This window comes from Indicator indicator, chromosome 19 (genome assembly GCF_027791375.1).
Source record: "Indicator indicator isolate 239-I01 chromosome 19, UM_Iind_1.1, whole genome shotgun sequence".
NCBI classification, from domain to species: Eukaryota; Metazoa; Chordata; class Aves; order Piciformes; family Indicatoridae; genus Indicator; species Indicator indicator.
Genome location: NC_072028.1, coordinates 7310987 through 7325529, shown reverse-complemented (window position 1 = coordinate 7325529; position 14543 = coordinate 7310987). Strand labels below are relative to the sequence as shown.

The window sequence follows — 14543 nt, the reverse complement described above, 5'->3', positions numbered from 1 at the left end:
TCTAGGTCTGTCAGAGCATTCTTGACATGTAGATCAACATTATAAAAACATACCTGCTCTTGGTTCAAAACAGGAGCCACTCTGGAGGTTTCTGTAGACAGCTCAAACAGCTCAGGCGGTGCAAGTAGAAGGAACAGACTCTGGCACAGGGAGGGCTGCTGGTACAGGTTCACTGGAATATCCTCAGAAAATGTGCAGCATCAGAAAACAGTGCTTTTGAGCTGTCCAGCATCACAGCTCCAAGCCAAGGACATCTTTAGAGGAAGTCTGCCTCAGTTCTGACATCCCTTTGTCTGCTTGGGTGGACAGCAGCGTTTTTCACAGAGTTTGACAAGCTCAGAGACAATGAAAACTGAGGAAGCCAGTCCAGTGAGAAACAGCAGGTCTGCAGAGAGGGGACAGGGCAAGAGTGAGCTGGGTGTTGTGCTGGGCAGGAGCCCCCAGTTAAGGGCATTCCTGCAGTGGATACTTGTGCTGATGTAACTCTATAGATGGGTGGCCCAGCCCTGCTTTGCTAGCTGTAGAATTAGAGAAGTGACTATGGTACAGAAGAGATAGCTGGGACAGGAGGCCAGTTAGTACTGGGCCCAGTTCTGGGCTCCCCAGTTCAAGAGAGACAGGGACTACTGGAGAGTCCAGTGGAGGCTATGAAGATGCTGAGGGGACTGGAGCATCTCTGAGGAGGAAAGGCTGAGAGACCTGAGGGTGTTCAGCCTGGAGAAGACTGAGATCTTCTCAATGCTGATCAGTATCTAAAGGGTGGGGAGCACGAGGATAGGGCCAGACTCTTTTCAGTGGTACCCAGTGACAGCACAAGGGGCAACAGGCACAGATGGGAACCCAGGAAGTTCCACCTAAACATGAGGAGAAGCTTTACTGTGAGGGTGCTGGAGCCCAGGAGCAGGCTGCCCAGAGAAGTTGTGGAGTCTCCTCTGGAGAGATTCCAAACCCACATGGACATTGTGATCCTGGGCAACTTGATCTGGGGGGTTTAGACTAGATAATTTCCAGAGGTGCCTTCCAACCCCCACCACGCTGCGGTTCTACGTGAAACCTGTAGGTCAGTCATTTGTGATCACTGAGCCCTGCTTCTAACAATCCTAGTGCAGATGCAATAAGATGTACTATGGCACAGCTTGCTTAGGCTGCTTCAAAGTGTAAAATATACATTGCACTTCAGCTGGGAAACATTCACCCTGCCCTTCCAAAAGGAATGGTTGCATAATGATCCTGGATAGATTTATGTGGAGAAATATCATCATACAGAGCTCATGGAAAACCTTGGCATGTCTCCATTTACATGTGTTTATGGTGCAGTAAATCAAAACTCCAAACCTAGGCTGGGATGAGATCATTAAATGTTATCACTACTTCTGTATAGCTGTGTCTGGGTATAGGTGTAGAAGCTTTGATTGATTTCCCCTCCCAGCAAACTACTGGGAGCCATCATGTAATGGTTTGGCAATCACATCTGCTTTTTGAAGTAGCTTTAGTGTGAAAAACAAAAAAAGAAAACAAAACCAAAAACAACAAAGCACTACATTATTCATTTTGCAACTTACCTAGTGCTCCTAAATTCTCTGTCTGGAAGATCTTTTGTAGTGGAGGGATGTATATAACAGCCAGCTGGCCCAGGAAGGAGCCAAGCACAGAATACAAGAACATGCGGTTTCGGAAGAAGCCTATTTCAAATATCAACTTTGTCTAGAGAAGGGGGGAAAAAATAAAGAGAAAAGAAGAGAAATGTAACATTTCCCAATCTCCTGCTGGTACTTGAAATGTCGTATTTTCTTTCCATGTAAACCTGATTGCTTTTTGAAGTGACATGAATGCTGTCTTAGGCAGATGTACGTAGTTGAAAGTGTAATAGCAGTTGAACTATGATAGATAATTTTACTTTGCAAGACGATAAAAAACATGCTGCTTTAAATTACATAAACCCCCCCCTCCCTCCCCAACCTTCCCACTTAAAATACTAGTGTTCTGCTTATGGCAGTGGTGTGCTGACAGTGGTCTCACCTGAGAGCGGCAGGTCAGGGCATTGAAGAGGTCAAAAAACACAAAACAGGTGAAAGTCATGGTGGTGGTTCGAGGAGTTATGCCACTTTTGGGATTCTGGAGGCACAGGTGAGAATTCAGGGGTTAGTTAAACCTTGCAAAACGTGTCAGTTCAATAGATGAATTAAAGAGTCCCTTTAATGACCCCAGTCAAATCAAAGCTTACTAAAATACAGGAAGAAATCTAGTTCTAGCTATTATAGGTAGCATTAATTTCTCTCTGCTAACTGAGTTTATGATTCTATCAACCAAGTTACAAATTCTGAAACTCATTTGAAATGTAAATGAAGAATATTCTAATCTAAATTACTTCAACAGTTGTAATAGAAGTCACTATTCACCAACAGCAATCCATAGTACTAATGTACTTGGAATTTTCTACTTACATGGAAGGCTAGAGGTGCAAAACACTGATTTCATATAGAAGTAACAGTTTTCCCATTTCTCCAAATTAGAGGCAACACAGGAAGGCAGAAGCAGAGCTAGGAGCTGACCCAGGTTCCTTAACCCTCCACCCATACTAATCCTTCCTTGCTGGACGTATTTCAAAAACAGCCTTCAGAAACTGCCCTTGACTTTGTTCTCTACCCTGATGAAAACAAGATATGATGGCAGATTTTCCTCACCTCTTTCCAGAAGACAAAGAGAGTTCCACTGATGATGATAATAGCTGACATGAAGATTTTCAGGATCAGTGATTTGCTGAGGATAGTATCTGTGATACATCGGGGTGGCTGTTTGATTGTATCTCTGTCAACAGGCTCAACTCCCAAGCTGCCTCAAAGAGAAGCAGAGGGATGTGTTAATGCACATTGTTCCAAAATAGTAGTGCTGATAAAACAAGATGGATCTGCAGGATGCAGTTCTTTGAAACACAGCATGAGTATTCTGGCAGGGTTATGTCTGCAATACCAACACCAAAGGTCTGTTTTGCATATTGAGCTGCTAAAATGACTTATTAGACCAAGGCAGTGCATCACATCAGTATCCCATCCCAGAGGGACAGCTAGGTGGGAGATTGTGGCCAACATCTCTTCCATGTTGTGGAAATGGTAAATAGCAGTTAGGTGAGGTTCCTAAATGGTGTGGGTTTGGGTCATATACCTCTGTATCTACCCAGTATTCCCTTGCCAGTCAGATCTGCAGGACTACGAGCAAATCACACATTCAGGACAACAGGCCATTCCTAGTCAAAAGGTGGTGATTCCACCACAGAACAAAAAGACACAGAGATGTGGTTGCTAAAGGACATAATTTTAGCACCAGACTTGGTACAGTTAGATAAGGGTTAAACTTGATGATCTTAAAGGTCTTTTGCAACCAAAATGATTCTATAAATCCTCAAATAACCTGAAGTAAACACTTTTGGAAGGACCAGGAGGGACCAAAAGTGAAACTTGTCTTATCTAACCACCAAATGATTGGCACATTGGTAAGAAATCATAGCAGCTTGTGTTCCTAAGCCAAATTCAGGCATATTAAAACCAGGAATATTTTGCTCTTTTGGCTTTTCCATACCTCTGGGCTGGAGGCCCATCCATGATGATGTTGATCCATAAGATCTGCATAGCGTTAAGTGGATTTGGTAGGTTGAGCACTGTTGACAGAGTAATTAGACTCAAAGCTGAAATGCTCCTGCAGAGTAAAGAAGAACATTTTACTACGTGGCCTCGCCCAAAGGGAGCTTTCACTGGAGCTGAAGCAAAAAGAACTTACGTGCTCAGCTGGAACCGGACAAAGTTTTTGATGTTGTAAAATATTCCCTTTCCCTCTTCTATTGCATTCCTGGGAGAGAGAGGAGAGAATATTAATTAACCATTACTCACAATGTTTTATGTTAAGCTCCCCTTGACACTCAATTAAGTTGATTTCTCTAGCACGTGTTTCAGATCAAATTCAGATCCCAGTTTGGGAGAAGGATATCAATGAAGTGTCTCAGCTACAATGACTTTATCAAGATCAGCAGATCTGAAAACCCTGATTCATATGGTCAGGTCTTAGTGCCTGAAGCAGTTGTGTGATCTGTTTATATCCTCACTCCACTCTCCCTACTCTCTCTGTGGTTCAGAAAGAGCAAAGCACTGCAAATTATGTTTTTCCTCTGAGCTTTCTGGACGAAGCAGAGAGCACAAGTTATGATCTACCCAGTCTTCTAGGCAATTTCAAATCCCCAGTCAGCTACAGCAATGAGAGACCAGGGCTTTCAGGTGGAATAGCTTTGTTACTGCCACTTGAAACTAAAAAAGCCATTGCTGTCAATGGAACTGAGAATGAGCCAGACCCATGGTGGGTATCTCCCTGTACTGTCCGTTGGCTTACACGTCCTGTGTCTTGCATAGTTTCCAGGGGTGTTCACACAACAGACTTGTTGCAACAGATACTCAGAAAGTATCTGAAGAAAGTGTCTGAGAGTGAGAAAGTCACTAGACCTACATTACTTTTGAGAAGTCATCATCCACAAGAATCATGTTGGCAGCCTCCTTGCTGACATCTGTGCCAGCCTGTCCCATTGCAATCCCGATATCAGCAGATTTGAGGGCCACGGCGTCATTAACACCATCTCCTGTCATGGACACAATGGCACCAGCCCTCTGCAGAGCCTGTGAGAGTGGAGAGATGGGAAGCTCTGGAGTCAGGAGAAGACAAGTATGTCCTGTTGGCAGTCACAGGATTTGCAGGTAACGCTGAAAGAGCACTATGTGACTCTGAGGGTAAAGCAGGTTCAGCTACCCACTGAGGGCAAAACTCAGACCAAGAATTAAATAACTGGATTTTCAGGAGTATGGAGAATCTCATAACTCCAGCTGGAATTAGAAGGGAGTAAAGCCCTCAGAAACCATAGAATCATTAAGGTTAGAAAAGACTTCTAGGGTCACCAACTCTAGCCATCAACCCAACTCCACCATGGCCACAAAGCCGTGTCCCAAAGTGCCACAACTACATGTTTTCTGAACATCTTCAGGAATGATGAGTCTACCACCTCCCTGAGCAGCCTGTCCCAATTCTCCTATAATATCTCACTAGCACCTTTCAAACGACCCAAGCCAGATCTGCAAGAGAAATGTTAATACATTCAGTGCAAACAGTTCCAATTATCCAGCTTGGGTTTGATGGTCCTTCAGTTTGAGGTGCCCCTGCTTTGGTGCCCCTGCTTCCCCACCTTATGTCTTGTTTTTGTAAAGCAGACAAAGGATTTGAGAGGCTCTTAGTACCTTTATGATTTTTAGTTTGTGCTTTGGGCTTGTTCTGAAGAAAATGGAAACCTGGAAAACAAAAAATGCAATCTTGAATTAGGTGGAGACAATTGAAATGAGTCCTTGTTTTTGCAATTAAACCCCTTACATTTTTGATGGTGGAGGATAGCTCTGCCTCTGCCAGTTGGTCCAGCTCTTCTCCAGACATGGCTTTCAGCTTCCCATTGCAAAGACCAATATTCTGTCCTGCAAAGAAAAGCCTAAAAGTGAGATCTGCCTATCAGCTCTGGAAAAAGCCAACTATTTCCTGATCCCCCCCCAAAAAAAAACAGAGACAGAAATTAAAGAATTTGCTGGGAAATGTATCTGAACATGGGGCACCTAACAGGGCACACAGCTCTTTGACTCCAAGCTGGGCTGGTCACCCTGTCCTACTCAGCTGGAGTTATGGAAGCCATACAATACCCAGAACTGGAGCCAATACTAAATCTGTCACTCTCTTCTCTGCTGCTTGCTCTCTGCATTTCTGATGGGAAAATGGGAAACATAAGGATGTTCACACTCTGAACATTAGTGGAGTCTATGATCCCACTAATGCCATCTGTGTTTTTTAAGGGTCTTACACTAAGGTTTTACCATTTCTGGTCTTAAAATATTGGAATTTAGTGGAATTTGTCCCATGGTTGATAGCTGCTCTATTACTACATTACATAGGGTTTGTTTCAATGGAAAAGCAAAAAACTCAGTGGTATTTAAAACTTTTGTTAGCACACACACACACACACACAAAATATAAAGGTGAGTATTATGGAACATTTGACTGATCTTATAATAAAGACCCACAAGAAAGAAGGTAAGTTTGCTACCTATGGCCACAGCAGTTTCCAGGGCATCTCCAGTTATCATCTTCACTGATACACCAGACTCAAGAAGAACTTGAACAGCTTCTCTCACTCCAGCCCTTGGGGGATCAATTATTCCAACCAGACCTAAAAAGGTTAGTTTGCCAAGTTCTGGACCTGAAGCCAAAGCAAGTACTAGAAATAGAGGAGTGGGGAGGGGAAAAGACAAGACTAAGTTAGTAATAGTATGATTCTATACATTAAAAAAGCCAACCAAAACACCCCAACAAACATTTACAGGAGCTATTAAATTGCCAGTTTTCCAGCAGAAAAAAGGAAGCCATTAAAACCAGACCTTTAGTCATTATATTCAGATCTTGTACAAACATTTGGTCCACTCAAATAACACCAGTTTATCTGAATTAGAGCATTTCTGTTCCACAAGTTTCCCTGAGGATTTATTCCCTTCTACTTGAAAGCAGTCTAGCAAGTCTTCCCTAAAACTAGATGGATTAAGCTGGGGCAGTGCAGTGTTAAGACCAGACACCATCAAACTAATATGGTAACAAATAGTGCTCCTGCAGAAATACAAACTTTATCTTTAATCTAAAAATGTGAAATGCAAATTCAGTTAAACCAGTGAAACTTTCATCTTGTAAACATCAAGGCACTGATCATTTTATTTCTGTTCTCAGCACCTGAGCATATAACTCAATCATTCTTAAATCACTCAAGTATGTTTTGCCAGGGGTTCATGTCAGTGTTGCTTTGATGATGGAATCACAAGCTTGCAGCAGCTGCCTGAGCTAATCAATTTTCTTCAGAGCAGTACTTTGCCATTCACAACAGCAGATGATTCAGATATTGTAGAGCAAGCTCAGAACAAGAGCTACTAACCACAAGACAGGGCTGGAGAATGTGTACATTAACTACACCGTCTTCCAAACCCAGCTGCTGAGACTTGTTCTCATCTGCTTGTGAGCTGGGAACACACACAGGAGATGGGGGCTTTGTTAGTGCATGAAGGCCTAAGACATTTCTGGTGGGATCTTTCTAGGGATGAAGTCAATGACATGTGTATAACAACTTCTGTGTGTCTGACATGCCGTCGGGACCAGAAGGAGATCATTAAGTTTGATCTTAACCACAAATTGAATCAAGCTTCAAGGGAAAAAATCTTGGTGCCAAGATTCATGTTCTGAATCCCTTTCAAAGCTGCTTTTTGCTGCTCTTGGGACAGCTTCTCCAAAAGCAAAACTTGGTGGAGGAGCACTTAGATTGGGTTCAGCACAAGCTTTTCAACCCATACTCAGATCATGTCCTGGGCAATCACAACTCTCCACAGGAGAAAGACATCCACCATTTCCAGTGCTTTTTCCAGCTCCTTTCAACTTACAAATTTAGACCCAGAAAAAAAGATTAGTGGAAAGGAAGCAGCCAGCAGACCCAAGGTATGGGACTTGTCAAACTGACAAATATTAGGAAGAGATAATTTAAGTGATGCCGAGGACTAGGCCTCTGTCCATCCTCATCAAAAGAGAGCAGGACAGTGTCAGGGCATGCAAACCTGTAAGCTTAAGGGAATAGACATGAGTGACTGACCCCGCAGACCTGAGGAGCCCATTCGTTTCTCTTCCTGCTGGTAGAAGGCTTTCTGCTGGGGTGTAATGGATAAGGAGATGCCACTGCTGTTATACAGAGTGCAGTACTGAATAACTTCTTCAAATGCTCCTTTCATGAAGTAAATATCCTCCTGCTCCTTTAAAGTAAGGAGATACATACTTGATCAAACAAAGAGAAAAGAGCATGGTTAGAAAACACTGCAGATGCACAAGGCTTTACATCCTAGGTAAAAAAAAAAAAGACCTTTTGTTTGCTCTCTTAGCTGTAAATGCCCAGATGCATATATTATTTATAAGGTGTGATATTTTTGCTCTAGCCATTTTTCATGTTGAGACAGAATGGTAATGAGAAGGTTGGTGAGTTTTAAAAAGGGAACACAGTATCAGCCAAAATGAGCTCTTTAACCCTCTAAGGGAAAGCAGGCCAACATTTCCCTCCAAACATCATCTCTTTCTTCCCCTCTCAGTGATCTTTGCAAAGGTTTTGTTTTGCTGCTCAAACCCCTCTATAAAAAGCACTATCTTTTCCTACTCAAACACAGCTTTACAAACTACAGTTACACCCAAGCTGGGAATTTTGAGGTTTGTTCTGTTTTCTCCTGACATGCTTAACTTCTGAAAGCAGTATTTGCTAAAGAGATACCATTTCATGCCTATTGTTGAGCTGCACAGCCAGAAACACAAAACCAGCCAACACCACTGTTTGCTTTACCTGAGTTTTCAGCATGCATTTCACAGCCATCCACTTTTGTTCAGAGCTAAATGGGATTTCCTTCTTTCTTACATAAATATCTTTTATGTCAGCTAAATCCATCTAAAGTGAAACAAAAAGAGCAATGCAATGCTGAGCAATGCCAAAGCTGGTATATATTTTTTCCATATTACATTCATTGACTGTTGTCCAAGTGCTTTCAAGCAGTCCTATACCACAGAGCTCAAGAGAAAGCATGGGGAGAGTAAAATCCATACTTCAAACCCATCTTTTCTTTTTGGAGTAAGTTAAACTGGAGTTTGAGGCTTGATTTGCAAAAACTAGGGAGCTGCTGTCTTGTTGGGGGTTTGGGTCACAGGAGGCTCAGGTCCTTCCCCTAAACCTGCAGCAAAGTGATGGACAGAGCAGATTTCTCCCTGCCCAAGCTCAAGCTCCCCTCCCTACTTTGGTTTTGCTCCCAGCCACCTTACTTGGAAAAAAATTAAAAAAAGGAAAATTGCAAACAAGAGACTGGTCAGTTGTGGATGTGGTTTCAAATCATTTCATGGTGAATTAAACTCAAGAAGCAATTCACCACAAGAAGAGCCTTCAGCTATAAAGCACAACAGCCCACATCGATACATGCCTGCGTTAGCAGCACACACGACTGCTCTAGGTGAAGTGGTAGGGGTCAGAAGGAGCTTCCAGTCTCTCTGTCCCCAAGCTCCCACTAAACTAAGAAATTAAAACAGAAGAGACAACCTCCCTTCTATTCTGCTGTTGCTTGGCTACAGGATGGTGGAGCAAAAGGAAGATTTAATTTAGCATTTAGGGAAAAAGGATGTCATTGTTTTACAAAAACAAAGTTACAGGCTTGAAAAAATAGGAGGCCAGAACAGTTGTTTGTAGCTGCATCATTTCTTCAGGCACCTTCTGTGCTTTACAGCCCACCTGATGTCTGTGGACCACAGGCTGCATAATACTGATTAGATGATACCTTGAGGCGTTTTACAGCCCCCTGCCTATGAGCATGGATGCAATATTAATTAAAAAAAAATCTTGCTTTACATAATCATGACAAGAAATAAATAAAAGCTAGCAGATGACCCAAATCGAGGGTGCCCCTCTCTTCCTGCTCATTTTTCACTCTCTTCTGTTCATCCTGGGCTCTCAATTGGCAAGTGCAAAAAATATAAGAAAGGCAGTCTGGTCTGAGCCCAAAATAATTCCGTTATGCATCTTAATTGCAGAGAGATTAACTAAGCAAAACAATTATTGCTGTTAGCACAGAAGCTCAGGGAAGGTGTTTGTCCATGACAAGAGGCTTACACAGGAGAGGTGTACACCTATGACCTTGGGGAGAAGAGAAAAGGAAAGATTAAAACCAGTCTGGGGACTTCACAGAACTCTGATCACTGTTGTCAGGTCTAACACTCCTAGCTCTTACTACTCTTTTTTTTTTTTTTTTAATTTTTGGAAAATTTTAGATCTTAACCATCTCACCTTCATTGCAAGAGCAACAAGAGCTCCCTCGGTGGGCTGTCCTATCACACTGTTTTTCCTGATGATGGCATTATTGACCACACAGCCAGCCTGGAGAAAGGGACAGAACTACATGGTTTATTTTTTTTCCCCATAACTAAATTCATACCCTTCTCATCTCCTCAAAGGAAACAATGACAGGCTGGAGAATGAAAGCAGTCATGTGCCAATAGCAGCATCTCTTGAGAGGCTCTTGTGCATCAAGTAAAACATTCCATATAATCTAATGAGCTTGAGAAATCACGAGAATGAAAACTTGGTCCCTCCTACTATGGCTTCTAACATAGAGTATGAATAAAAGAAAATCTAAATTTGAGATTCCAGCTCAGATAATTTCACTACCAAACACTTCACTTTAGTCTGCAGCTGAATGTGCAAGATGTTACTTAATGCTAACAAAACCCAGAGACCACCACAATACATTTATAAATTGATCATGTAGATAAAGTCTAGAATCTGTTCATATGAAAAACCTAAAAAAAAAAAAAGATAAAATTAATCAGTCTCTCTTCTGCCAGAATTGTATTTTTATCCCAAATGTCATTAACACTTTAAACTGATGACTCTGCTTTCTCCCTGCATGCCTTATGCTACTACATTTCACCCACAAGTTTCAGGTACTGTATCACAAATACTCAGAATTCTACCAAAACATTCACTTTAGGGTTAAAAAAGTGGCTTTTTTTCTCCCCACCCATTACCCAAAGTGATCTGTGCAAATGAAAAGTAATGTAAATAGGACCAGTGGGTTCATAATTCATACTTACCTCCACTAGTTTCCCAACTGAGATGTTGGAGAATTCTTTAAGAACCTCCTTTGATGGCAGAAGATAAACATTTCCATCTCCATTGTAGCCCACCCCACTGACCTGAGGAAGGGAGAGACAGAAAGAGCAGTTTTCCCAGTGCCAGGCAGGACTACACTACGAGCTGCACTTAGGGAGGTTTCTGATTTTTAAGGGGTACTGGAATTCACCTTTCTAGCTCAAAGCAGCACTTAGAGGAAAGGCTGGCAGGGGAAGCATAACGTTACAATAGCTGGATAGGAACAAAAAGAACCAGAGCTTCTTCACCACAAGTTCAGAAGTCTCTTGCAGCTCAGCTGAGAGATCCAGCCCTTCATGAGCAGTGAGCTGACTGGTTTTACCCTCCTGATGACTGCCCTGTCTCTTCACTGCCTGACATTCTGCGTGCTTGCATTTTTCACCCACTTTGCACACAGGTAAACGAACCAAGCAGAAGGAGCAGGTCACTCATAAAATACACATTTCTACAGAAGATGGGCCCTCAAGGGTCAGTGGCAGGTTTCACTATTTATAGTAATTCTAGAGAAGAGCAAATGGTGTCAATGAACATCTTTATGGCATCTCAGCAGCTTTTGTACAGCCAGCCCCACCTCTGCCAGTCACCAGCTCTGCAAAAGCCCTTTTCTTTGACACAACCAGTGATGTGCAAGAAACTGACTCCTTCATCTGGGCCAAACTGAACTAAAGCAAATCAACCCATCTGAGCTTGAGCAGGAAGGTCCATATTACCACCTTGGCCATACCTCTGCCTGGAACCCATCTGAGGTCACCAGTCGAGTCACTGTCATCTTGTTGGCTGTCAGAGTGCCTGTCTTATCTGAGCAGATGACATTGCAGCAACCTGATGAGGGAAAGTTTAGGGTTTTCTTATCAGAACTAGTAAATAATACACCCCAAAAATGAGATTCAGGCCTCCAGAAGAGGAAGAACATGTTTCTCTAACGGTCCTCAAACTGAAGCAGTGAGGAAAGGGAGAAAACACCAAGAAATGGATGGATTTCCTAAGAGGGTATTGCAAGGAAAGGATCTGAGTGCGCATAATTTGGATGTGAGATGTGGTCAGAGACAAGAAGTTGTATCAGTGGAGGTTTAGCTTGGATATTAGTAAAAATTCCTTTACTGAAAGAGTGGTCAGGCACTGGAAGAGGGTGCTCAGGGAGGTGGTAGAGCCACCATCCCTAGAGGTGTTAAAAACAACCACATATAGACATGGCACTCTGGGACATGGTTTAGTGGGTATGGTGGTGTTGGGCTGATGGTTGGACTTGATGATCCAAGAGGCTTTTCCAACTGAAACGATTCTATGATTCTGTGAGGAGAGCTGCAGTGCCTGCAGGATCATATGGCAGACAGTTAGAGAGGGCACTGCTCTCCAGGAAGCTGATCAATGCTCCTGAGCTGCACTCTCACACAACAGAGCAGTTGTTGTATTCCAAAAGGACATATCAAGTTCCCACTCTGCCACATGCTCCCTCGGGTGGGCCATTTAACCCTTGCTTCCCTAAATCAGGAATAACAGCCCTTCCTAGCCCCTCCAAGGGACTGTGAGGGTAAAGATGTGTTAAAGACCGTTACAAAAAAAAAAAAAAAAAAATCCAAACTTAAAAATTCACAACTAAGAGCAGAAGCTACCCAACACGTGCTCTGCTCAGTGGCAGTCCTGCTGCACTGAAGCACATCTCTTCCAAGGCCCATTTGCACCACAATGCAACAAAGGAGTCAATTAGCAGAGTCACCACATTCAGTGATTTCCATTCCCTAGGAAGGGAAAAAATACTTTAATGCAAAGCAGAATCAGATGCCAGCTCCCTTCCATCTTCCTTGTCTCTAGGGATGAGCACACAGTTTAGGCACAGACCTTATGAGCATGATGACCACCAGGTAAAAGCCTGGAGCCAATAAAGCAGATCGGAGTGCGAGTACATTAATTATTTTTTGAAGGATTAGCACAAAGCCAAAGCCATCACCTTGACTATTTTCAGTTACAGACAATTAAACAACCAAATAAGAAAAGAAGGATTCTTTTTCTCCTTTGCAGAGGTTTAACAGACATGGCACAGTTAATGTGCAGGGCAGGGCAGGTTTTGCTGTGCTCAGGCTGTCTTGCAGAGCACTCAGGCACCTGGCAGTTACACCTGTTTGGGCATAACCCTACCAGAACAGAATTCTTCACGAGATAAAGCAGTTTCAGATGTCCTGGGTCAGGGCAGATATAATAAAATAAGGGTGATAAGATTACTTAGCTGCAGAACAAACAAGGGCAGCTCAAACAATAGCAGCATTACCAAAGAAGAGATTTCAGCTGAAGGATCTGTCTGTGCAGCAGGTATTTGCAGCTGCACAGGCCAGGCTGGCATTTTATGTGCTTTTCAATGAGTGGTGCTAAGTGCACAACATCACTTCTCCTTCATACAATGGCCAGACTGGCCAAGGTCAGTGGGGCAAAGCCTGGAATACAGTGACCTGGGGATGAGGACCAATTTAAAGATAGATGAAAGCAGAAGAAAGGTTTCCTTGCAGTTCCTTCTGCCCTGCACTTGTAAGGATAGGCTGGACGCCTTCTCAAGCTCCTCCTGGTTTCCGTGACTCTCTGGATATCTGGGAGATGGCCACACAGGCTACAGAAGGACAGATGGCTTTTTTTATGCCACCAGGCTTGACTTGAGGGGCTGCAAAATTTTTTAGCTAGACACTGAAGAAGTGGACTGGACGGACTTGCAGGATGACCCCACAGAATGAGGGGGAAGTAGAAACCAACCTTCAAGCTGAGCAGGGCACATATGACTACAGAGCAGAGACTCTGCTTCCCATGGCCCAATGCTATGGATTGGAGTGCACCATTCCTCGTGACTGCCAGTGTTAATATCACTAAAATAAGGAAAAAGGGTGAGAAACACAGGGTAGAAAGTATATTTATGTCTGAGGGGGTTGCTCTGGCCTAGGAAGCACATTCCAAATGTATTCATTTTTTAATCAGAGCAAGGCTGGCTTGGCCAGCCCATTGCCATTGGGTTAAGATTTTGAAGCCTGGGAGATGCCCAAGCTGTGTCACCCTCCTGCAGCCTTACCTAAGGTTTCTACTATGGGCAGCTTCTTCACAATCACTCTTTTCTTGGCCATCCGGAGAACGCCCAGCACCAGCGTTACGGTGACCACGATGGGGAGGCCCTCTGGGATGGCAGCCACCGCCAGGCTGGGGACAGCAGAGGTACAACAGCTTCAACACGGGGCTCAAACCACAAGTACCAACGAAGACATGCCAAAGGAACATTTCCATGGGGGGAGTTTTCCTACTTGGACATAGCTGAATGGCAGTGCTCACTGCTGGGACTCTCGGCACACTCAAAAGCAGAGCATTTATCCAACCCTTCAGCCTTTCTCTGGATGATTTTTGACAGAGCAATTGCTTTTTAATGCCAAAGAGTATTAATTTCTGGCTAAGCAGGGATTTAGGGGGTTGGATTTCATTTCATTTACTTAACTTGCTGAGGATGGAAGTTCAATGTTCCTTGGCACCATGGCTCTCACGTTAGCTACTGGCTCCTCGCCACACAGAGCCCCTCATCTTCTCTCTTACATGTAAGTAGGAGCTATGGTGGGACAGAATCATCTCCCCAGTTGCCCCCATGCTGCACACACTGAATCAGAGCAACATCAAAACCTGCAACACCTGACATGCCAGAAAAATCCAGACACAGTCTGTATCTGTTCTTTAGTTATTCCTTGGGTGACTCTGAACATTTCCAGGTATATGTAACAAGATCTCAAGGAGGTTTTTCAAAGCCAGA

The 14543-nt window shown here is 43.3% G+C and overlaps 1 protein-coding gene across 1 annotated transcript in view; it reads right to left on the bottom strand.

Moving 5' to 3' along the window:
- Positions 1 to 272: 272 nt before the first annotated feature.
- ATP2C2 (ATPase secretory pathway Ca2+ transporting 2) overlaps positions 273 to 14543 on the bottom strand; it is a 28760-nt gene continuing 14489 nt past the window's right edge. Inside the window, exons 12-27 of the mRNA XM_054389509.1 lie at positions 13824 to 13948; positions 11499 to 11596; positions 10717 to 10818; positions 9911 to 10000; positions 8429 to 8530; positions 7697 to 7853; positions 6119 to 6289; positions 5401 to 5498; positions 5271 to 5321; positions 4492 to 4658; positions 3775 to 3843; positions 3577 to 3693; positions 2685 to 2832; positions 2020 to 2115; positions 1563 to 1704; positions 273 to 385 (exon numbers count right to left, since the gene is read on the bottom strand). Coding sequence (XP_054245484.1) covers positions 273 to 385; positions 1563 to 1704; positions 2020 to 2115; positions 2685 to 2832; positions 3577 to 3693; positions 3775 to 3843; positions 4492 to 4658; positions 5271 to 5321; positions 5401 to 5498; positions 6119 to 6289; positions 7697 to 7853; positions 8429 to 8530; positions 9911 to 10000; positions 10717 to 10818; positions 11499 to 11596; positions 13824 to 13948 — 1846 coding nt within the window. The remainder of the gene's footprint in view (positions 386 to 1562; positions 1705 to 2019; positions 2116 to 2684; positions 2833 to 3576; positions 3694 to 3774; positions 3844 to 4491; positions 4659 to 5270; positions 5322 to 5400; positions 5499 to 6118; positions 6290 to 7696; positions 7854 to 8428; positions 8531 to 9910; positions 10001 to 10716; positions 10819 to 11498; positions 11597 to 13823; positions 13949 to 14543) is intronic.